The 24,242-nt window shown below is 47.5% G+C and overlaps 2 protein-coding genes across 3 annotated transcripts; one reads left to right on the forward strand and one right to left on the reverse strand.

The window, feature by feature from the left end:
- The first annotated feature begins 1,319 nt into the window (after positions 1–1,319).
- On the forward strand, positions 1,320–22,119 carry LOC136551926 (uncharacterized). 2 transcript variants are annotated; one of them, XM_066543455.1, is made up of 19 exons: positions 1,320–1,385; positions 1,487–1,554; positions 2,032–2,205; positions 2,647–2,828; positions 3,371–3,476; positions 3,764–3,840; positions 7,153–7,240; positions 8,640–8,829; positions 9,319–9,445; positions 9,536–9,616; positions 9,787–9,888; positions 11,280–11,375; positions 11,535–11,609; positions 19,036–19,155; positions 19,518–19,646; positions 20,842–20,919; positions 21,287–21,373; positions 21,527–21,613; positions 21,709–22,119. In XM_066543455.1, exons 2-19 carry the CDS (start codon positions 1,500–1,502, stop codon positions 21,757–21,759), a joined length of 1,905 nt encoding a protein of 634 aa, XP_066399552.1. In that variant the 5' UTR covers positions 1,320–1,385; positions 1,487–1,499; the 3' UTR covers positions 21,760–22,119. The 2 variants fall into 2 exon arrangements, 1 of the variants encoding a protein (XP_066399552.1); XR_010782699.1 differs by lacking the exons at positions 1,320–1,385; positions 21,709–22,119 and having other exon boundaries at positions 1,408–1,554; positions 19,518–19,632; positions 21,527–21,573.
- Positions 22,120–22,221: 102 nt separating this feature from the next.
- On the reverse strand, positions 22,222–23,931 carry LOC136549902 (cyclin-dependent kinase inhibitor 6-like). The gene is made up of 3 exons (XM_066541336.1): positions 23,559–23,931; positions 23,244–23,345; positions 22,222–22,555 (listed from the first exon to the last, which is right to left on the reverse strand). The coding sequence occupies exons 1-3, from the start codon at positions 23,639–23,641 to the stop codon at positions 22,486–22,488; spliced, it is 255 nt and encodes an 84-aa protein (XP_066397433.1). The 5' UTR covers positions 23,642–23,931; the 3' UTR covers positions 22,222–22,485.
- Positions 23,932–24,242: the final 311 nt, after the last annotated feature.

Genomic DNA, 24,242 nt, shown 5'->3' on the forward strand with positions numbered 1-24,242 from the left:
CTTAGTACACATGTGATGTTCTATGATAAATTTAGTAATGTTCACATAATATATATGCGATATTCTATAATGCATTTAGTGATGTTCTATAGTTTACTTAGTAATATTATCTTAATATACATGTGTTGTTCTATAGTATATCTTAGGATGTTTGAAAAGTATCCATGTGATGTTCTTTTGAATTTTTCTCTATTACTTGTTTTTATTTATTTTTTCTTATGCTTTGCTCTATATTTTATTATTTTATTGTTTATATTATGTATTTATTTATTTATGAGAGGGACGTGGGTGAGGTGGGCCATGCGTGAGCTGAGAGCCACAGGCTCTTATTAGCTTCTTTCATGAACGCTAGCAAGTCCATGCGCACGTACATTTCTCTTGAGCTGGTTTACATACCTGTACGTGTACACAAGTTTGTACGCCACTACGGCAGTACGTGTATTACACCTGGGCCGAGAATGATCATTGGCCCAACGAAATAATATGCGAGTCCATCACGAGATTTTTCGGTGCAGGCAATAAGCTGAGCTTGTAGGATGGGCTAGCTCACTAGGTGGGCTGCAAGAGGAAGTGGTAGCCCAAGCATGACAATGCGAACGTTCGCAGCCACGAATTTTTCATTTTTTATGTGAAAAGCTGCGAACGCCGGGCTGGGTTACGGTGGGGGCGGCAAAAAGAAATATTGGCGCTGCGGGGCGAGGTTACGGTTGGCGGGAAAACTAATTATCGATGGACGGAAACTATCGGCACTGGGTTACGGTGCGAGCGACCGGACCAAAACACCCCCCCTGTCCTCTCCCTCCCCTCTCTTCCCTTCTCTTGCCTCCACCTGGCCGCGACAGTTGAAACTCGGGGAGGGACACGGACGGCCTCGCGTGCGGTCTAGCGGCGTGGGTGGGGCGAGCTGTCCAGTCCGGACGCTAGCACTAGCGAATAAAGAAAAAACCACTCAGTCGTACCAATCGGGGCAAACATGTTTACAAGTGCGAAAAATGCATCTTTATAGTTCCAGGAAGTAGGCTCTCTTCTGTTCGCTTGTTTTATTAACCGTACTATTTCAGCTCCCAACGAATTAACGAGTAACGAGTACTTTCGGTGCTTTTCAGCAAAGCGAACGGGCAGTAGACCGACCAGAAAGACAATTCATAGATCGTCAATATTATTTTTCTCAATCTCAATTTCAAATCCATCCCGCGGTTCAGACTTTAGACGGAGAGATCATCATCAGAGAAAAAGGGCTCGTGATGAGGGAGATAAACACGAGGAGATCGAGCCGGCCGGGGCGGGCAAACCGCCGTGCGCAGCTCGGTTCCCTCCGCCCCTCGTTGCCGTCGTCTGTCCCTATCCAGCTTCTCGACAGATCCGCAGGCCGCACCACGTACTAGGTACTCTGATCCTTCTCTTGCCCTTGTCCATTTGCCTCGTCTCATTTCGGCGGACTTTTTCCGAGTCTCGCCTCCTCCGTCACCCACGATCTCCCCGCCAGAGGCTCGGGCGGGATGGAGCTGAAGCCAGGCTTGTCGGCCCTCGTCACCGGCGGCGCCTCCGGCATCGGTGAGCAAGAGCAACGCCGCCTCGCCAGCCGCCTCCACTCGCGCGCGGAGCCGATTCCGCTCCTGTCCTGGTGCAGTTGGGCCAGGCCCCAATCAGCGACGGGCTCCGTAGCCTGGCCCGTTGAGATGTTGAGTGCACGAGCCTGGGTTTCTCCTTGGCTCGACAAAACCCTCTGCTTCGCCATCGGCTGTGCTGCAGCTGCTCCAGTCCAGAGATGCGGGTCTCCTAGTCATGGATTTGATAGTCTCTCCGTCCACCATTGGACAGCCTGCACTGGTTCACATTTCACCTTAGTACAACTTCTGGTGAGGCAGAGACACACTTCGACGAGAGACGGGAGCATAGGCTCATAGGATAAGCACGACATCATTACGTTCTCTATTTATTTACTTTATTTATTTTGTGCAGGGCAGCGGTTTTACTATATATATATTCCTTGTAATGTGTTGGCTGACAGTTTCCCTTTTGTTTTTCAAGGGAAAGCTCTATGCATTGCTCTTGCAAGGAAGGGTGTGTTTGTGACTGTCATCGATTTCTCTGAAGAAAACGGAAGAGAAGTTGTTTCGATAGTTCAAAAGGAAAACAAACATATTCATCAATATGCTAGAGTTCCATCCGCCATATTCATCAAGTGTGATGTTACCAGTGGAGGTAAGTTCTTGCAGGGGATGAAGATTAATCTTCTGTAGTTCTTACATTGTCCAGACTACTCATTTGAGTTGTTTTATTGGTGCTTGATGCTATGTTTTGACCGCAACATATTACATAATTCAAGTAACTGCATTCAACTGTCATTGACTAAAAATATCATAAATGTTCTTTAGAAATGTGTTTAATATCTAGGGTTTTATGATCATAATGTGAAACGCTATCAAATTGCATGCCGCAGGGAGTCATTCATATCTTTTGTGTCAGATTTTTCGATTCTGTCTCCTAAAATATCGTTACTTTGGGGCTATGGTAGTTGGCTTTATTGTTCTCATTGGATGTGCACTTGCTTTATGATTTCAGCTGAGGGAATTGAAGCGTAATTTTTCTGCCTTCCTTCCTATTTGCCATGATCTTAAAGATTTACACTGGTGTGACATGTAGATGCTCTTGCTGCTGCTTTTCGGAAACATGTGGACACGTTTGGAGGACTAGATATCTGCATCAACTGTGCTGGATTTGTCAATAAATCATTGGTTTACGATGATAAATCTGATGGAACTTCCACTTGGAGGCGTGCTGTAAATGTGAATCTTGTTGCTGTTATCGATGGTACTCGCATTGCAGTAAGCCTCACATCAACTGTGTCTGTTGTAATAGAACTGCAGTAACACCGAGTTGCTGCTCCTGTGCTCCTATCTGTGGCCTTTGTTGAATGCATATATATTTCAATTTCTGCTGATACAGTTATTTAAAAAGTAGTTATCTTTATCGAGTACTATTGCCCTGATTGAAGGATAAGAGGTAACAGTTTTATCAGAGTATAGCATGTCCTTGTCCCTGGAGAACAAGTAGGATAATTTATTAATTTTGGATCGGCGACATTGAGAATTTGTAGATCATTCTTGCATTATCTGCAAATTCCATGTAAATCTTTACTGACTCTTAGGGCGCTCGAAGGCGTGTTGTATTGAACTTTTTCTCTACCTTAATACAAAGACGCACAAACCTTTTGCGTGATCGAGAAAAATATCTGCAAATTCCGAAATTTTCAACTTCTCACTACTTAAAATCATAACAACAATTTTCATACAAGTTATTTGTACTTATTTTTTGCAAAACAAAACATGTATACTACTAATATTGTTTTTTTTTGTTTTCATAAAAGTCTCAAGTAATGCGATCCCACAAGAAGTCTGGCGTCATAATAAATATCGGTTCAGTTGCTGGCATATATCCTATGAGCTATGAACCTGTGTATAGCGGGACAAAAGGTTTGTTTCTTACTCATCAAGACAGATATACTATCCATATGCTGAGTGTGTTGGCAGCAGAGCAGTTACAACATGGAGCTACTTTTGGATTTATCTAATACTATTGACTCGCAGAAAATAATTTGCACACTGATTAGTTTAGCCCAAGTTACACAAACCACAACTTGTAAATATATTCAAAAGGGTGTACCGTAGCATTGCCCATTCAGATTTGGGTCATGTAAAGCTCAATGCTAAATGGTTCGGCATGTGTGTACACTGTGTGACCTCAAACTTCATTTCTGTAGGGGGTGTGGTTATGTTTACAAGATCACTTGCTCCACTGAAGCGTCATGGCATTCGTGTCAATGTACTGTGCCCTGAGGTATTAAGATTTGCATAACTGGAAGCATATATAGCTAATTATTTCTAGTATAGTACTCGTTGACTTCACATTCATCACAGTAACTTTGAAACAGTTCCAGCATTTCTTATTAACTTGTGAGAAATTGCTGATAGGTTTTGCATTCAGGACATTGATATGACAAACATATAGTAGAGCTTGCTTTCAAAAATCATACAGTAGAGCATAAGTAAATTCTTCTGCTGGCTCGCTCTGCACGGTCGCTGCTGGACAGCGGATCACCGACATCGCCACAATCTTTAGAGCAGCAGCACTTCTTGGTTGCTTGTACAGCAGGGACGTGCTACGACCACAGGGCCTGCAGGCCCTAATGCCCAGTTACACTGGCTCCATTGCGGACCAGTGGCTAGTGAGCAGGAAGCCGATTGACAAGAGAGACCACAGGATCTTAGATGTGATGGTGGTTTTGGTGTTATGGACAATCTGGAACATTGTTTTTGAGGCGCCGCATCGCCCGACCCCCTTCACAACGCCTAGGCGACGCCATACACACATTGTAAGGCGTTGTAAGCTAGAATTTTATATACTAGTGCAGCACATACATACCTCGTTTGTTGCCAATTCTTGAGCCCATGTTTCTTTCTTTCCTTTCCAAAAGCTCTTCTCCCATGTAGCATCCATCCCCCTTGAAGGAAACTGCATGACAATTACAGAATTCAGCAATCAAACAGGTTATCAGTTGCTGAGAATTAAATAGGAAACAATACACAAGAGGCAAGCTAACAAATTAAATAGGAAACTACATGAGCATGACAAATGACATCATAGTCTGTCTCAAATAGTCCACAAACTTAGAATGAAGTACTGAACTCTAAAGCATACTAATTAAGTCAACTACACCAAAGTCATACAACAGGAGTGCAGGACAACACAAAAGTACAGCAAGGGTGCAGGACACAAAAGAATCCATCAGCAGGAGTGCAGATATCTGTTTCAGCACTCAAAATCCATCATCAAACTCATCAGGATCAGCAGCCTTGTCTTCTTGAGTAGCAGGAACATTGCCATCTTCACACTTGCTCACTTCCACGTCATCATGTGGGTCTTCAACTTCATCTTCCTCTTCTCCATCTTCAGTAGCAGGAACAGCAACATTTCTTGAACGACTATAATGTTGAGTAGCAGTAGCTCTCCTAGGAAGATTACGACCCTGTAGCGCTTGTGATGCACCGGTGGCTTCATCAACATGCTGCCATGTGAGGTCATTGACAGCATCAGACCCTCGAGCACCCGGAATGGGCACATGCAATGAATCAGCCCATTCATTGTCCCAATCAAACTCCTCAGTAACCAAAGGGTCATATTTCTTGCCTGCCTTCTCACGCATAAGCTGAACCCTTGTTCTCATCTTCCGATTGTATGAAACAAAAACAATATCATTCAATCTCTTGTGCAGCAGCCTATTCCTTTTCTTTGTATGCATCTACAAACAAAAAATCAGATGGGAAGCAGTATGGCACTATGGGAAGCAGTATTCCTTTTCTTTGTACGCCTTATGTTTTTTGTTCTGTACAACAGTAAACTAAAGAAAGAACACAAGTGAATGGCACTATGGCAGAGGCAGACATTATACTAATCAAAGAAAGATCCTTGTGCTTTGTGTTGTAGCAGGGTGTGTGACAGCCCAGCACAAGCAGCCATTTGTATATGTGAGTGACAACCCATGTAATATAAAAAGCAGGCATCAACAATTCATCTTACAATATTCAGAGGCTCAGAGCAGAGTACATACAGGCACACACCATGAGCAAAACCAGAGCAGAGTGCAGAATAAATATTCAGAGCAAGGGAGGAGGCAGGGACAGGCATGCAGCATGAGCATACAATATTCAGATCAATAGCAGAGCACGAGGCATACAATATTCAGATCAAAAGCAGAGCAGCAGAGCACGAGGCATACTATATTCAGAGCAAAAGCAGAGCACGAAGAGCAGATAACACTACAAAAGTACACGGCTGGGAGTTGGCCTTTGGGAGACCAGAGATAGAGAGGAGGCAGGGGACATACCAGGCGGAGGTGTAGACACGAGGCGGACGGACAAATGCGGTGCGGATGGACCTGCGGACGGCGACTCGAAGCGGACGGACAGGTGAGGTGTGGATGGACCTGCGGATGGCGACGACGACTCGAAGCAGAGAGGAGGCAGGGAGCGTCCAGGCCCAGGCAGACGGTCGACGGAGGCGGGCGAGCAGCTGCAGATGGCCGATGAGTGCAGGTCCGGCCGGTCGATGGAGACGGGCGAGCAGGTGTGGACCGCTAGTGAACTTGCGCAGCCAGGCGGAGATGCAGGGGCGGCCTCGTGGGAGATGAGGGCAGCCGCTGGACTCGAGCAGACGAGCAGCAAGCGGAGATGCAGCGCCGCCGCTGCCGCCAAGAGTTCCTGCCCTCGGCCTTCTCTTTTCCTCTCCCTCTCTCCCCGTGAAGCTGCCCGCACCCGCAGTAAATGCCACCGAGCGGGAAATTTCCCGCGCAAGAGCATATATGCGCTCACCGCGGGTCTTCTGGCGTGGACGCGCGCTCGATTTCCCGCCCGACGCCATTCGCGCCTAGGCGTCTGCCCGACGCCATTCGCGCCTAGGCGACGCCTAATCCTATGAGGCGGACGCCATACCCGTGGAGGTCGTGGCGACCCCGACGCCCAGCACCTCTAACACGCCTTGTCGCCTAGGCGACGCCTCATAAACCATGATCTGGAAGGAGCGCAGTCGCCCAGTGTTTGACAGTATTGTGGCCACAGCTGCCATTCTTGCGCAAAGGATTAGAGAGGAAGCTCATACTTGGAGCATGGCAGGCTTCCATCAGTTGAGGTCGTTCTTTGAAGTAATCAATCGACAGTTTTACCTTTATGTCTAGGTCATCTTTTTGGTGGCTTTTCTGTGTAATAAACCTTGTTAAATGCTATCCCGCCTGAGCCATTTCCGAGCTTGGGCATGCGTGAGGCCGTGCTTTCTCTCCTCTTAATGAAATACGTGCTCAGGCGCGTTCGTGAAAAAGTAGAGCATAAGTAAAATAGGAAAGACATGAATTTGACCAAAAAGTGTGGCTGCTCACTAGCTGGGTTCTCATGGTGAAGGGATAATAATTCAAGTTAAAGATGTACGAACATGAACGTGAACTAATAACATGTAAAATCAAAAGAAGCTTGTTCCACAAGTATCGTATGGTAGGACAAGGACAATTGTGAGCAGCTTCCCTGCGTATTTGAGGAAACAAAAAAGATATTTCAAGAGTCTTATTTACCTTAAGTTTATATGTTGCACTGATGTATGCAGTTTGTCCAAACTAATATGGGAGAACAAGTAAATCGTGTACTTGTGGATGCGCTTGGTGGATTTTTAAAGGTGGAGGATGTTGTTAATGGTAAGCTATTTCTCACCTAGTTAAGCTGTACTTTGACTCCCTTTGTCCATCAATGTAGAATGTATTTTGGCAGGGAAAAGTCTTCTAAAGTAGATCTGGACTCTATTTCTTTAAAATATATATTGCCAATTGTTATAAAATCAACACCATCTAAAAATTACTTTGAGTACAAATCTATTTTGGTACAAGTTTTATACACTGACAAGTAAAAGTGCATATAATTTGATTAACTGTTGGTCAAAACTTGTAGAATTTGACTTTTCCCTAGTCAAAATACATCTTACATGGATGGACGAACGGAACAATTATTTTTTTACTTTATTGTGTAGGTTTTTTCCTGTAATAGTTATGTCATGATTATAACTGGTTACCAACTTACCATTGAACCTTAGATGAACCGTGCTTATGTTCAGTTGAGATGGGCTGCTTTAAATGATGACCTCAAAATTCGGGCATTCATGCATGTTATGTGAAATATGTCTATTATAAATTGACTCCTAAACTCCGACCCATCTGTGTAAAGACTGTCCCTTTTCAAAGTAAGTTTGGACCTCTTTAAAACAGTGGCTCCACCTATCAGCACTTGATTCAGTTGCAATGACCAGATCACTGCATGGTTTCTGGCGAAAATGTCAGGTTAAATTTGAGAGAAGAGACAGAAAAAGGATAGATGGAATCATGATATACTATTGGTGGAATGTTTGGAAGGAATGGAATAGAAGAACCTTCCAACAAAAAGCCCTGCAACCGTGCAGCTCTTCTGTGCAAAGATGATATACAACAATACCAGCTTGCTACAAGACCAATCGTCATTGAAGAGTAGCATCAGGTTTTGGAGTAGTTCTGTTATTTGGGAGTTAACGCTGTTCTTCGTTTCCCTTTTTCAGTTAGGTAGTATAGTGGTGTTTGGCCGGTGTGCCATAGTAGTTCAGTGTTTTGGTCTCCCCTAAATCCGTTTTGTAATTTTGTTTTTTTTTCTTTACATCGTCTAATAAAAATCTGGCAAAGCTTTTGCCGCCTTTCGAAAAAAATAAATTGACTCCTAAATTGCAGCATGGTCTCGGAATTTGAGCTGTAGGTTAACAATTTCGCCACGAATAAAAAAATGAACTGTTATGTTACATTATTTCCCTGCCAGAATGGGTCAATTTGGGTAGGCCAACCATCCGTTCCAGGTAGGTATGTTTTTGACCTCCCTTGATTTCCTTGTATAAATGCAGCCCTTAAATTCATGGACCCAAGCAACAAAACTATGCAAGCTTAAGGGTCAGTGGTTATTAATGTCCATGTTGGTATATATCTCTTTCACTGATGTTTCCTGCATGTACAATTAAAAAAAGAGGATGATATCTTTCCTTTTTCCTTTTACCTGAAAAGAACCCCCTTTTATTTGAATTAGGTGCATTTGAGCTTATAGAAGATGAGAGCAAGGCTGGTGCTTGCCTTTGGATATCTAAACGTAAAGGGATGGTTTACTGGCCAACATCAGAAAAAGAAAAAAATTACCTTGTTTATTCCTCGAAATCAAAAAAGGAATTAGTAAAGAATAGATTTCCTAGTATCCAAGCACCTGAATACTTTCAGAAGATGTAAGTAGTCCTTCCACGTTTGATTTATATTGTTATAATAGCTTGTTGAATGTACTTGTTCTTCTCAAGGGATTGTTGAAGGATATACTCTGATGTTCTGATTTCTGTTCCTTTTCAAGCTATGGAACTTTCCTGTTTCTGTTCTTTCCACATTTTTGTAGCTCTTGGGTTGACAGTTACTAGTGGAATGTCAAGATAAATAGCGCAGCAGTTATTCACTGCTACTTCATTTTTGTCACATCCAGAGCAAAATATGGATTACCATGGAAGTTTAGTTCTTGAACCCTTTTCTTTTCAAGAACATGAAACATGATATGAATGTAGTTCCAGGAATCTATGTAAAAGTATTGCCTATAGTAACTAATCAATTTTATATGTTTTAGAGGTATCGTAACACCAATAGCTGGTCCATTTCATAGTATCTAGCAAACTATTTCCAAATGGCCAACATCCTGTCAGTTCTTACATATCTTTATGATCCTTTTGTAGCGTTGTTCACACACTCAGCCATAATTTCCGGAATGCTACAAGGCTTGAGCGTGTGCGCCTGAGATTACCCATTGAACTGCACAGCGCTCTAGTTAAAATTATATATGCTGGTGTAAATGCTAGTGATGTAAGTCCTTGCATTTGTATTTTCGATTTTCTATTTTTATTCCCCATTGCTGAAGCTTAACTATCAGAAGATGTTAATGATATGTTTCAGGTAAACTTCAGTTCTGGTCGTTATTTCAGTGCTAATGGTAAAGAAGCTGCTTCACACCTTCCATTTGACGCTGGTTTTGAGGTAACTGGTGCTTTTCATAATCCCATGCTCAGTCTGTTCTTTTTGCCACATTAAACATATATGTGTTATGCGTACTTGCATTGTTTGTTTACAACATTTTATTGGAGTTTTCATTGCCTTTCTAATATTATAAGTTTTACCAGATTCTGTCTTTAAAAATATAAATGCAGGCCGTGGGAATTGTTGCTTCTGTTGGAGATTCGGTGAAACATATCAAAGTTGGCACTCCTGTGGCCCTTATGGCTTTTGGAAGCTATGCTGAATTCACGCTGGTACTGCTTTCTATGCCTCTTCTGTCTAGCGTGGTGCCAAGTATTGCAACAAATCTTGAATAAATGATCAATTGAGCCATTAACTACTTGCAAATAACTATTGGTGTGATTGGCTGCTTGCATTAGCCTTATCCTGCATTAGACCTAATGCAGCGCAGCCTAAGACAACATAAATGTATGTAATGTTTCGGTTTGGCTGTCCTGCACATGCAACCTGCCTTTGGTAAGATTGTGTTTTGTTGCAGGCGGGGAGAGGTGAGAAGATTTTATTTCTGTGTCCCCTATCGGCTTGTGCAAATCTGCATTGCCTAACACGACCAAATCTGTTTTACTAGCTAATGTTGCATTGGACTTGCTTTGAGCACTATACAAACCTGCATAAGAGCCTCTGCAGACAACCAAACATTGGTGAACTACACTGCAACCAGTCTGATGCACGCAACCAAACAGACCTATATTAAAACTTGGATTCTATACATGCAAATTTTTGAAATGATCACTAAACTATAAAAATCCCATATGAGCATAACTATGTTTAGAGAATCCTCTGTATACACACAAATGCATAGAAAATCTTGTACTATAGAACCAACCACCAACAATAACAACAAAATCTCATTCTTTCTAAGTAAGATAAAGAGTTAAATATGATAGCGGTCCATGAAGTTGTCATGGTATGCCACTTAGGCCCATGATCTATGAAAATGCATTTCTAGTTATTAGAATTGTCCAATGGTCCACTGCAGGTCCATGTTACCCATGTTAGCACCTAGCAGCCTATGTGGTGTGCTGACGTGGACATTGGTCCATGGGATCAACATGTCATGTTACTCATGCAGACCTTGTTTCTCTTCTCCCTTCCCCTACTCTCTCTCTCTCCCTGTCTCCCTCTTCCTCTCCCCCCCCCCTCCCCCCTCCCCCCCCCCCCCCCCCCTCTCTCTCTCTCTCTGTGTGTGTGTGTGCAGGTTCCGGCAGTGCTTGGCCAATGTCTCCTCACCGTTGACCATGGTCAGGGATGAGGGCATGTGCAGGTGGCGGCAAATGAAGGCTCCAACTATTGCATGGATGACATGTGGGCCCTATGGGTCAATGTCGAGGTTGGTGATGCCACGTAGGTAAGGTGTTGGCGTGGGTAACATGGACCTAGGTGAACCATTTGACAAGTTTAATGATCTAGAATGTGTTTTTAGAGTTCATCGACCTAAGTACCTAAGTGCCACACCGTGACAAGTTCATGGACTGATGGTGTATTTAACTCTAAGATAAATTACCTACCAACCTGTGACCTTTATCCTCCATCGAGTGAGATCTTCTCTAACCTCTTGCGTTTTGAACACCGTTACTGCTGACAATAACATATTTTTTTGCTTTATATATCTTTCTGATGGAAGATTTCAGCCAAAAGTCTTATTCCGGTGCCGAGACCAGACCCAGAGGTGGTTGCTATGCTAACATCAGGATTGACCGCATCCATCGCTCTTGAAAAGGTTCTATTTCTCTCCAGATTTGTCTGTTTTTTCCACCATTGGCATATGCCATGTATTTTGAGGCCTATTGTGTTCACATAAGATTCAAATTCCAAGTTTGAAGATATAATTTTCTTCCTTGCTTATGTGGATTCGTTTATTCTGCATTTCTTCCATTAGGCTGGTCAAATGACATCTGGGCAGGTTGTTTTAGTCACTGCAGCTGCTGGTGGAACAGGACAATTTGCTGTTCAGGTGAGCTGATGACACTTATGAACTATTTTTTTTTGAACGCAATGGCAGGGAGCTCTGTCTTTCAATTAAGGTAGGGAAAGATAGTTTATGTACAAGCAAGGACACTCCAGATGAGGGTTTCAAGCCCCCCCCCCCCCCCCCCCGAAGCAGGTAAAGGAGGGAAACACACACCCCAATGGGGGAACAACAGCTAAACATAAGCGAGTGCTCTCTTCCTTTGCTCTATGTCTTCCTTTATTCTTGTGGCTACTTGCGGCACCGTTTCTATTTTGTTGTTGAAAATTCTCCTATTTCTCTCTTTCCAAATATTCCAGAAGGTGTAGATTGCTACCCTATTAAGTCGTCTATGTTCAGATCTTGGCACTTTCCTTGCCGCCTCTTCCCACCATGCCCTGATATGGATGGGGTCTGCCTGTGGTTGCTGTTGCAGGTGAGTGAAGTTTTCCTAAGAGAGGATTTGATCCCAAACCGTCTTAGCAAAAGGGACAACATAGGCATAGGTGGAGGCCGGTTTCTAAGGGACCGTTGCACAATACGCAGTGTTGTTGGTGTGGCCACCCTCTCTTTTGTAGGTTTTGCGCCGTAAGAATTTTATCTTGCACTAAAATCCAGGCGAAGATCTTGCATCTGTTCTCCACCTGTGCTTTCCAAATTAGTTCCGTACGGAAGTGGACGAGCGAGCCTTTGAATTGAATTATATAAGCTGAGCGGGTGGAGTAAATCCCATTCTAGGGTCCATTGCCAGATGATGGAGTCCTGAACGCCCTATTGTAGGTGCACGTCATGTATTCGTATCCAAAGGGACACAAACTCCTCTATGTGGACAGCCGAGGTGATTTTCCTTCCTAGCGAGTAGCATCCAATTGTTATTCCGGAGCTCTTGTTGCACCGTTCGGTTTCTCCTTGAAACAAGGCGAAACAAGTTCGGTGCTAGGTACCTTGGAGCTTGTCCATCAAGCCAATTATGGTGCCAAAACTTAGTCTTTGCACCATCCCCCGAAGTTATAATGATTGAGGAGTTGAAGAGGAGACGATCTGCTCCAAGGCTTCGAGTCGTCCACCCATTCTTGCCAAAGCCAGCGCAACCGGAGGGCTCTCCCAAATCTATCAAGGTCAGGAACGCCTAAACCACCAAGGTCTTTCGGTCTGGTAACTGTTGGCCAGTTAACCAGGCAGTGACCGTCATTGGCATCCTCCTCCCCCGTTCCACAAGAAATATCTCCTGATTTTGTCGATCTTTTTCTTAGCCCATGCCGCTAAGGGAAACACTGTGAGGTGGTAGGTTGGCATGGAGGAGAGGACATAAGTTACTAGAGTGAGGCGTCCCGCTTTGTTTAGCCATCTTTCTTTCCATTTGGGTAACCTTTGTCCAATACGCTCAATGAGAGGTTGCACATGGACCTTTTGCAGTGATTTGATGTGGAGTTGCAGCCCCAAATATTTGCATGGAAAGTCACCTCTACTACCGGTGAAGTGTGATAGGACTTGGTCTAGGTCGACATTTCCACAACTGATTGGATGCACTGAGCTATTTTCTAGATTAATATGGAGTCCCAAGAATGTGCCAAAAGCCTGTAGGATGATTTTGATGGCTTCTACATCGTCTTTTATTGGATTGATGAAAATAGCCGCATCGTTTGCATACATAGAGGTTCTCCATTTTGCCGCCGTGATGGGTAAGGGGGTGAGTATCCCATGTTGGGTTGCTTGGTCAAGCAATCGTTGAAGCGGGCCCATAGTTAGGATGAAGAGCATGGGTGAAAGCGGATCTCCCTGCCTGGACGCCTCTGGCATGGCTAAAAGTGGCTCCTTGCCGCCCATTAAGCAAGGCTGTCGAAGTGGATGTACGTAGGAGAATAGAGATCCATTCACGCTAGCGTGGTCCGAAGCCCAGAGCCTACAGAATCTCAAGCAAGTACCCCCAATTTACCAGTGTCAAAAGCTTTGTGGATGTCTAGTTTCATGAACAAAGCCGGTATCTTCTGCCTGTGTAGCCTTTGTACTGCTCCCTGGACGTAAAGAAAATTATCATGGATACTTCTCTTTTTTATAAATGCGCTCTGGCAGTTGGAGATGAGGGAGTTCAAGTCGAGGGGCAAGTCTGTTAGCTAACAATTTGGAGAAGATCTTTGCAATGCTATGGATGAGGTTGATGGGTCTAAAATCTGTAACTCTCGTTGCATCCGTTTTTTTGGGTAGAAGGATGATGCAAGCCGAGTTTAGTCATTCAAAACCCTGGGCATTCAATGTGAATAGGCTGTTCATGGCTGCCATAACATCCTCTTTAATGATTTTCCCAACAAGCTTTGAAGAAGGCACCCGTGAAGCCATCCGGGCCTAGCGCTTTGTCGGAAGGCATGGAATTTATAGTATTTTTTACCTCATCATGGGAGAAAGGCACCTCCAAGTCGGAGAGATCATGTTGAGTGTAGCCAAGGGATCGCCAACTGATTGTCGAAGTTCTCGGAACCACGGAGCCAATGTGATTTTTAAAATAATCTCCTATCACCTTTTCTTTTTCTTCATGAGCAACCGCAATCCCCCCATCCGTATGCAGACAATATATGTAATTCTTTCTCCGGCGTGCACTGGCTCTAATGTGGAAGAATTTGGTGTTAGCATCTCCACAACGGATCTATGTGAACCTCGATCTCTGTCTGATTCTTGATTTTTCAATGGCTGTGACTCTGTGAGGCCCGTGCTACGGGCTTTGAGGCGCCGACATAGGTCAAGCTCCATGTCAGTGAGCAACCTATGCTCTTGGGCTGCTTCTAATTGTAACAATACTTCCTTCACTATTGCGAGCTGCAGCTTCGTATCCCCTATTTTATCTTTTTTCCAACGCTTGATTCCTTTTGCCACACGCGCCATTTTGATATGCAAGCGTTTCATAGGAAGAGCAGAGGCGACCGGGCTATTCCAAATGTTTTGGACAAGATCTCGGAAGCCTTCCATTTTAGTCCAGAAATTTTCGAAGCGGAAGGACGTGTTGTGATGGTGGTCAAGCTCTCCCTGCAGTAGTAGCGGGGTATGGTCCGACATGAGTGATGGCAGGGAATGCAAGAGGCACGCGGGGAATATCAGTTCCCACTCTGGGGTACATAGTAGTCTATCAATTCTAGTGAGCGTCGGGTTCTTCTGTTGATTGCTCCAAGTGAAGCGGCGTCCATTTAGCTTGATTTCTTTGAGCCGCAAATGATCGATTGTCGCCTTAAATGCCTCCACGAGGCGCCGATTTAGATTGGAGTTCTTGTCTTCTGCCTGGTAGATGAGATTGAAATCTCCCAGGATGAGCCATCTATTGTGTTCTGGCGGAGGAATGTTCTTCAATTCTTGGAGGAATTGAAGTTTGACTGCCTCTCCTTGCGGGCCGTATACCACTGTAATTTGCCACTTTATTCCATCCGCCCTCATGTTAATTTGCACGGTTATAGCGTTCGAGGTAAGTTCAATGTCGGAGAGGTCGAAGAAGTCTTCATTCACAGCAAGGAGAATGCCTCCTCGAGTCTGTTCCGCCGAGAGCACAATATAGGAGTTAACAAAATTTTGCTCGTACTGTGCGGCGCACCACATTATGGGGCTGTGGTACTGGCAGGAAGAACAAAGTTAATCACATTGAGACACATGGTCATGAAAGCAGCAAATTGGAGTCGCCAATTCATCTGAATGCCAGTGGCTGTCGGCGCAGTGATACAATGCAAGAGTTTCTTTCATACAGAGCTGTTGCTACAATGAACTGCTAGTTGGAGGAGCGTTCCAGTCTGATGGGGAGGCGACTGTAGGCCTCTAGCTATCGCCCCACCCAAGCACCATGATTGGAAGCTCACAAACCGAAGGTGGACTCTAGATGTGAAACTCCTAGAGTGGTGATTTTCCACTATCATTAGTACATTGAGTTACCCATCGCAGTGAGCAGCTATCTAAACGTGCGGAGTGGAAAGCGCTGCTGCTGCGTTGAGGCCACACAATGCCGTCAGAGCCTTCACGGCGGCGTCGGTGAGTGGTCCCTTGAATAGGCTGAAGTAGCGCAGCAACACCTCGTCGTGGCTGAGTCCTTCCTCGTCGAGGATGCCAAGCCTTTTCATGAGCACCTGTCTGGCCTTCGCTTGAGTATCACCTCTGGGCCAGTTCATGGCTGCAATGCGCACGCTCCTGCGTGCCGGAACCACAGCCCTCTTGCATCGCTGTGGCGGGATGGCTCGGCGCGATGGAACCTGCAAGATGGGTTGGGGCAGAGGGTGTGAGATCCCCTCTAGAAATTCTGACATCGACGTTGCAGTCGCAGGCATGTTGTGGACAACTTCCTGTACCTCCAGTGCTACGCTGGCCTGCTCCGGACGTTGCCGCTGGAGTCCATTTGCCATGCGTTGACGGCGCGAGCAGATGGTGGCTTGTCCGTGGGCGCAACGTCTGGAGTAGACGAGTCCAGGGCGGAACCGCACCACCTGTGCGCTCCCTGCTGGTTGCGCCTGTAGCCGGTGTGGGGGGGAGCACTTGGCCGCCTGGAGTAGACACGTCCCGTGCGGACGCGGCATTCTGCAGCAAGGTGTGAGCGCTGTTGTGTCGCGATGACGGGGTCGCTGTCAGGGAGAACCTGCAATTCAGACGAGCATGAGAAAGGTGCAGCGGCCGTCAGTGGCTCCGATGAAGAGTTGTTCAGTGATGCGTCGTCAGGTTGGGCGTCCGGCTTCCAGATTGGAGAGGTTGTGGGTGGTGGAGTCATTGCCTGATCATCCAATTGACTTTGGTTAGCACGCACCTTGGGAGGACTTGGCGATGGGTGATGGTTGTCGCCGTTGCCACCACTGAAGTCAGGCGACTTGCAGCGCAGGTGTGGTGACGGGGACTTTGAGCGCGCCGTTGTGGGCCTCGGCTCCGATCGCGCGTGCCTGTGGAGCCTGCGGTGGGACGTCTGCTCCCTGCTCCGACCCAGGGTTCGGCGATGGACATCCACCGGGCGACCGGGGTCAGCGGGCTTGGCGAGCTGCTATCGAGTCCTCGTGTCGCCGCCTGCATTGTTGCTTGGGACAGAGAGGCGGGCGCCATGGCCAGCAGCGATGTTGTCCAGTGGGCGTCGACGACCTTCGTGCCCGGGGCTCCGGTGTCGACGACCACCGTGCCTCGACTCCGAACACTCCCGCTCCCGGTCCTTGGGTGCACGCGAAAGGCTACGGGTGAGACGCGAGTACTAGTTGTCGCCCTAACGTTCACGGCACCCACGACGGTCGTCGTCGTCGTCGCGACGGCTGCCGCGGACGTCAGCGGGCGGAGGGTCGTGGCGGTCATGCGGCGTCCTCTCCCCATCAACGACACCGTAGTGCCACGTGTATTCACGGGGAGCAGCAGCACGTCCATCTCTGCCCGGTGGGTCCTCCACCAGGTCAAGGTGCACCAGCACCCTGAAGGTGAGTCCCCGATGGCCGCGAGCAGCTTGTGAACTGTGAAACTCTGCTTTCTTGCATGATAAGGTTAGCTAGGTTACCTTTGGAATGTCGGACGGGTTGTGCGTCCATGCCCAGACACAGAGTGCCCTTGTGTCCTCTCGGTCCAGCGAAGACTTCTCGACGTAGTCAAGGTCGCAAGCTCTGGCGACTGCCCTCTTGGCGATGCTCTCGTTCCAGGCGTGAAGTGGGATGCCCTCCAGGCACAGACGAACGCGGTACTTGAGGTCGTAGATGTCACCGTGCGTGACCAGCTGCCACGGCCTTGTGTGGATGTCGAGATTGCGATAGGGGAAGGTCCCCTGGGCCACAACCTCGTCACGGTGGTGACGGTGCTTGAAGTCGATGAAGAAGTCCTTGGGGAAGTGCTTGACGACGGTGACATCCTCCGGGCGAACCGGAAAATGGTGGCAGATGGCCCTCTTGATGACCTCTGGCTCCACCACCGGCCGGTTCCCCCCCCCCCCCAGCCAGGCCACCATGCCATGCATGGAGAGGCGGTCGAGCTCGTGGTCCATGTCATCAACAGAGAAGGCCACAACACAGGTGTCTAGAAGGCGGACAGAGGGGTCCCTGGGCCTGGCCATCGCGGTCCTTCCCAGAGGGGGAAAGTTGCTGTCGTCGAATGGTGGAGGAGCAGCCTTGGGCAGGGGAGCTTGTTGCCGGGAGGATGAAGGTCTGCCTTTGCACACTCTGCTTTTATGCCCCCAGCGGCCACAAGAGAAGCACCGCACCGGATCCCTGCATCCGTCGCAGCGTGGCCAGGGGAGAGACATCTGAAGCATTTACCTCTCATGCGCCTCAGCAGTTCATCGCTGTGGTGGTAATGCGTCGATTTGACCTCGGTGGTTGAGGGAGTTGAATGCATCGTGCCTTTGAACTCAGGGAGACGCCACCAGCGCCTCAGGCGCACCATGGACCAACCACCTTCATCTTCTTACACGAGGTGCGCGCGTGAATGCGCCCCATCGGCCTGCTGGCTTGCCCCGGTGACGGCCCTGAGCCACCCCCCTCGGGAAGGAAAACCACCATCAATGCAGGGCGCTGCAGCCTGGAGGGGGAGAGTTGAATGCTCAGCGGATGGAGCACCAGAGGCATGCTTCACTGCTGCGGATCTGAGGCAAGATCTCGTGGACGAAGTGCCGTTGGAGTAGTAACACCTCACAGAATGGTTGCAGAGGGGAGGCGAACTTCACGCGCTTACCAGACGTGCTCCCTGTCTTGTCCGACGAGCTGGAAGTAGCAGCGGGCGCGCCGAGTCGGATTTCCGGCCCCACGGCGACTGATTTGGGGGCTGGGCGACTCCCTGTCTTGTCCGACGCGCCAGAAGCAGCAGCAGGCGCAGCAGTGGGCGCGCCGAGCCGGATTTCTGGCCCCACGGCGACTGATTTGGGGACTGGGCGATGGGGAGGCGACGCACAAGGCGTCCGGCGGCGGGAGACGGGCTCGATCTGTGGCTGTGGGGCACTGCTAGCTGGGCGAGTGGGATGAGGAGGACGGCCGCGGGGTGGGGAACGCGCTGTAGCGCACGACGACTGGGGGCCGCGGCCGGCCGCGGTGGATTTGGGCTGGGGAGCGGCGTGAGGGGGCGGGGGCGGAGCAGGAGCGGGGGAGCGTAACGGTTCCATCGCGCTTATTCCGTTACACTTATGAACTATGATTATGCATGTTTTATGCAATGCTCCATTGCTTGTCTACTTCTGTAGTTTAATAAATGTGGTGCAATTATGTGTTCTGCGTTATTTTTTGAATTTGCACATGATAACTGTATCATGAAAGCTGGAACGCATCTTTCCTAGTTAACTAATGCTTAGGATCTTGTTCTGGCCACTTGCATTATCTTTTCGCTGCATTCAACATGATATTCGGAGGATACAGGTAAATTTATCTTATTTTGTTCTTCTCCTTTGTGTTTATGATTCTCTATTTTTAAGAAAATTTCATAAACTTTGAAGTCTAAATGTCCTTTTGTTCTGAATATACAGCTTGCAAAACTAGCAGGCAACAAGGTTGTAGCCACTTGTGGAGGTGAAAGTAAATCTACGTTTGTGACTTCCTTAGGAGTTGATCGAGTTATCAACTACCGAAGTGAAAAGATCAAAGATGTAAGTTTTTGTTCCAGCCTTTCGTATTTATCTTTCATACTCCAGCTGTTTATAATGCATAGTTTGTTGTTTATATTTCAAATGTTTAAGCTCTATAACATTTCTTTTGGTTCCTTTTATTTATTGATATTCTAGTGTACATTTATGTTGTCTGGTTGCGTTCCTACTTACCAGGTAGCAGGGTAAAATCCTGAAAGTAACGTACTCCTTACACTTGAACGACCTTTGACCATGTGTAGTGCATGATTTTTTTCTTGAGCGTGCTTGAATTACATATTTACATTTATACTCAAATCCATATAGAATATATACACTCAGTCAGAGTGTTGTTCAATAAGGACTGTTCTAATGTTCAATTCCAGGTTCTGAAGAAAGAGTTTCCAAGAGGGGTCGACATCATATACGAATCAGTAGGTGGAGCAACGTTTGATGTGTGTCTGAATGCCCTAGCAGTCTATGGGCGTCTCATTGTAATTGGTATGATCTCTCAGGTATACTTTTGAATTTTGGCAGGCTCTGTACCTTGCATTCATCGATTTATCGTATGCTCTGAGTGGTGACTCCAGTGGGTAAATACAGAATAAGTCAAAATTATTGTGCTTCAAAAAAAATCGCATATTAAGAGCACTGAGGAGTTGAGGAGCTGATCTGCACAAAGTGATTAGTCACTACACTACAGGTGCTTTAGAAATCGTACAGTTTTCATCCGGTGCAGTTAATGAACATGCTTTGCAGTGTTTTTAAGGCGTCGCTTAAGCGCCAAGGCGCTCCACGCGGGACGCCACAGCAGACGACTCGCCTTAGATTCATATGGCGTCCGCCTTACGACCGTGGCGTCCAGAAATTGTCGCTTTGGCGTCCGATTCGCGCCAAATCGTGCATGGTGGGCGCCATACGCAGGAGATGGAACGGGCAGGAGAAAAACGAAAGAGGGCAAGCACGAGGGAGAAAAAGTCGCGCGTAGATGGAACGGGCGCGCGGGAGACCAACTAGTGAGCGGGAGAGCGAGAGAGGAATAGGAAGCCGCAGCTCGCTCGCCCGCGCCGCTGCATCCCCCCGGTGCCATGGGAAGTTGCCGCCTACCCGCCCGCAGCCGATCCATGCAGCCGTGTCCTCTTCCCCCTCAAGAACAGCTTCCCCCTCTGGTCAAGTTTCGCGAGGAGCAGCCGCCTGCGAACCGCGGCCACCTCCCAATCGGCGCTGGCCTACAGGAGAGAGGGGAGCAAGAGACGGAGAGAGGGATTTGGGAGAGAGTTGCGGCGGCGCTGAGGAGAGAGGAATTAGAGAGATATGAAGACGTGCGGGGCACATGGGCTGCTGGTGGGCTGGACCAGACCACTTCTTACTCCTCCTCTGTTCTTTTTTCGTTTTTCCTTTTCTGTTTTTCTTCACCATTTACTGCTCTAAGCTGTTGTTTTAAATTTTCCTTAAATTGTTAAGGCGTCGCCTCGCCTTACGCCTTACTCGCTTAATCGTAAGGCGGTAGTCAGTCGCCACGCCCCGCCTTACCGCCTTGAAAACATTGATGCTTTGGGCTTATACCATCTGTTCCTAGGAAAGATTATTGATAAAATTGAGATCATGCTTACAGTTACCTGAGCTTGTGTTGAAAGATTTATGAGGATACTGTACATTGTAGCGGAAAATACGCCAGTTGGTAGTGAATAATGTTTTATATGTTTTCAGTATCAAGGAGAGGAAGGATGGAAGCCACAGAATTACACAGGATTATGTGAGAAGATTCTTGGGAAAAGTCAGACTGTGGTATGTGCTTGCTGAATAACACCAGAAGTCCAGAACTCAATATGAATGCACTGCCCTTAGTATGCTGCATTTTACTTAATAATTGTTGACAAAGTGGCAATGCCATTTCAAAATTTTGATGTTCGTTAGTCATATTGATTTGCTGATTTGCTCAAAACTGCATACATGCACTTCGCATTAAATGGGACCGATCCTGAGGCTTTTACACAGATCATAGTTATCACACACTGAATCTAGTATAATGCAAATTCTAAAAGTATGCCTCTCGCTGATTACCACAACCTGATCTAGAAAAAGAAGTGCTTGCAAAGCCACTGCAAGGATAAATGAAGCCTAAAATTGTGAGATCTTATCTTTCTAATTTCAGGCTGGATTTTTCCTGATTCAATATGCGCACCTGTGGAAAGATCATCTTGAAAAACTGTTTAACCTCTATGCTTCTGGAAAGCTAAAGGTATGGTACAAACTTGTGCCTCTTTTGCTACAACGAGCGATGGTTCCTTGCTTCATGCAAAACCATGACCTTTTCTTTGTTCGTTTTGTGTTTGTGAAACCATACTCGTCTTATGTTTTCAAACTTAAACTTACTGCACGCTGCATATAACAGGTTTTCGTTGACCCCAAGAAATTCGTGGGTGTTACTTCCGTGGCAGATGCAGTAGAATATCTCCATTCTGGCAGGAGTGTTGGCAAGGTACGAAGGTTTCTACAAGCCTAACATCATAGCAACAGATGAATCTATTATTGTTGTAGTAAAGCAACTTGCAATTTTCAATGTTATCTTTTCAGGTCGTTGTTTGCATCGATCCATCCTATGGCCAGACCCTTGCTAAGCTATAATGTGTACTTTGGAGCATATGAGCTGCAATTTCAGCAGAAGATTCTTCTTCAGGTTTACTGTGTACTGATGCGCAGAGTTACGCTACGCCGTATGGTCGGAATTGGCACATAGCTCGCTTGTCCGAGTTTGCAATGCACGCGACTAGGACGGGCGAAAATTGGAAGGAAATCGAATAAGCCAGGTGACTGTTTAAATAAAGTCCTCTGCTCAATTGTGAACATGTATTAAATCTCATTTGGACCCCTGGAACTTTCTCAAAATCTTACGGTGTTTTCAATTGTTTCGGTGAAATTCCTATGAATATTTGTGTATCGAACAAACCATTACAGTACTGTTTTACGAGACAAGGAGACAATTTCTTCTTTACTCTTCAGGAAGGAAAAGTGTTTGTGGGCCTGCCTGAATGCCTTGTACTCTTTTTCATGATATATGAACGGAGAACCGACAAATTGAACACAGCAACAAGTTACAACTTTTCCTTTCTGGACTACACACACACAAGGACATGTTAACCACAGACACACTAAGTTACACGCGACACAATGTCCACTGACGTACGTACAAGGTTGAGCCTTCACATGATTAGCCATCTCGTGAGCATAATTACAGCTAAGGGGAGCGTTACACGGTAAGCAACTTTTACAAGAGAAATAAAGACAGAAGAGGACACGAGGCGCGACCTCTTGGATCTGACAGTTGACTGGCCATTGCGTTGCGGGATCGTGTCATGGCCCCACCCGGACCCACTCGTACCGACCGTCCATGGGAGCGTCCTTGACGACGTCATAGTTGTACCTTGAACAACACGACCAAGAGATCCAAATGTTACACACTGGTTTTAACGCACTGCCAACATATGAAGCTGTGAACAGCTTGTTCCGATTCGGCAAAGGAGAGATGGACAGACTAAAGAGACGAAGTGAATTTTGGGTTTTTAGAAAGGAGGAAATGAAAAGGAAACAGAAAAAAAAAAGGGGGGGGGGGGGGGGGGGGGGGTGCTATTGGCCTGTGGAAAGCTTCACAGCCTGTGCCAACGCGAAAAGGCCCAGTGTCAAGTTGGAGACATCATCATCTCAGGATCCCAAAAAGGCTGCATTTCTTTTGCACAAGAGGCCACCACACCTCGTTTTGGCTCAATTCAGCAGGAAGGCAGGAACAGAGAGCGGTACAGTAACTTCGTTTTGTAGGAGTACTAGTACACTATTTTTTACTGTCTCCTACTGCAGGTGTGGACGGATCAGCCCTGTATTTTTCTCTCATAATAAAAGAGAATAAGCCGGCTTATAAGCTACGGATACTAAGAGAACAGGGTGCACACTGACAGCTTCAGACTTTGAGAGCTTGAGCAGAAGCCGCACAGGCCCACGGGTTGTGCTAGCTATAAATAAATGGAACCATGGAAGGTTCCAAACAGGCCCTCGCGCAGAGGTGGGGGAAGCCGGGAAGGCGGAGCTGAGAGACCGAGGCGTACTGTGATACTCACTTGGCTGCGAAGCGCCGCGCCATGCCGCTCTCCGCTGCGGCGAGGAACGCCTCCACCTCCTCCGCCGGCGGCGAGGACCTCCCCATCTTTCCCTTCTTCGGTCTGCGCAAGTGCAACACAGAGGAAGGTAGGACGCATTAGCTACGGCGCCGCGCACGGAATTGTTTAAGCACACGGGATCGACCCGTGTGCACAGCTGCTGAGCTGAGCAAGCACAGCTTCGGAGAGCTAGCTTAGCTTTGGTCAGCTCCGCTGCTTTCTGGAGGAGACAGGAGAGAAGCACGAAGGTGGAAGAGGTGAGAGAGGGAGACTGACGTGCCGGCGATGCCCGCAATGTCGCCCTCGCGCTTGCTGCATCTCGGCACCGCCGTCGTCGCCGTGGCAGCGGCGGCGGCCATACTTTTCTGCTTCGTCGCGCTCGCTCGCGTAGTCTGTGTCTCAAGGTCCTCTCTCTCTCTCGGGCGGGCGGGCGGGCAGTTGCGTGCGTGCCTGTGGGCGGTGAGGGACTGTTGGGTGTTACGGGTCCGGGTGGGTGCCGGTGGGAGGAGATAACGATAGGGATTGGGTGGGGAACGGCGCCGAAACCCCGCGGTTACTTATGCTACTCGCCCGCCTCCGGCCTCCTGGCTGTCCTGTCCTGGGTCTGGGTCGGTGGACGGTGGGCCGTGGAGCTGGAGCGAGATTCCCTTGGAGGCTGGAGGCTGGAGCCTGGAGCAGGGGCATGGACCGTGGAGTCGTCGGAAGTGATAACAGCAGCTTGGCACGGACGGGACGGGGAAAAGTGAGTAGCCGCCGGGGTGGGCGGCCCTGTCGGCCGGCGCGGGGGGTGGGCGGCCCTGTACGTGCGCTGTCAGTCACGGCTGTACTTGGTGGGTGCGCGGGCGCGCCAGGCTGCCGAGCGCCGATACTTGCCGAGCTCGAGTGCGCCGGGTGGGGTTGGTTCATGGGTGGAGTGCCCAGTGGGGGCGCCCCGTGAACCGTGGACGGGAACGGGAACCT

The sequence above is a fragment of the Miscanthus floridulus genome, chromosome 4, assembly GCF_019320115.1.
Source record: "Miscanthus floridulus cultivar M001 chromosome 4, ASM1932011v1, whole genome shotgun sequence".
In the NCBI taxonomy this organism is placed as follows: domain Eukaryota; kingdom Viridiplantae; phylum Streptophyta; class Magnoliopsida; order Poales; family Poaceae; genus Miscanthus; species Miscanthus floridulus.

Excerpts from the sequence above, each read along its gene's own strand:
- LOC136551926 (XM_066543455.1), top strand. The coding sequence starts at position 1,500 with ATGGAGCTGAAGCCAGGCTTGTCGGCCCTCGTCACCGGCGGCGCCTCC. Across the intron at positions 1,555-2,031 it reads CGGCGGCGCCTCCGGCATCG|GGAAAGCTCTATGCATTGCT; the intron begins GTGAGCAAGAGC and ends TTGTTTTTCAAG. Across the intron at positions 8,830-9,318 it reads CCTGAATACTTTCAGAAGAT|CGTTGTTCACACACTCAGCC; the intron begins GTAAGTAGTCCT and ends ATCCTTTTGTAG.
- LOC136549902 (XM_066541336.1), bottom strand. The coding sequence starts at position 23,641 with ATGGCCGCCGCCGCTGCCACGGCGACGACGGCGGTGCCGAGATGCAGC. Across the intron at positions 23,346-23,558 it reads ATTGCGGGCATCGCCGGCAC|ACCGAAGAAGGGAAAGATGG; the intron begins GTCAGTCTCCCT and ends GCACTTGCGCAG. Across the intron at positions 22,556-23,243 it reads GCGCGGCGCTTCGCAGCCAA|GTACAACTATGACGTCGTCA; the intron begins GTGAGTATCACA and ends GTGTTGTTCAAG.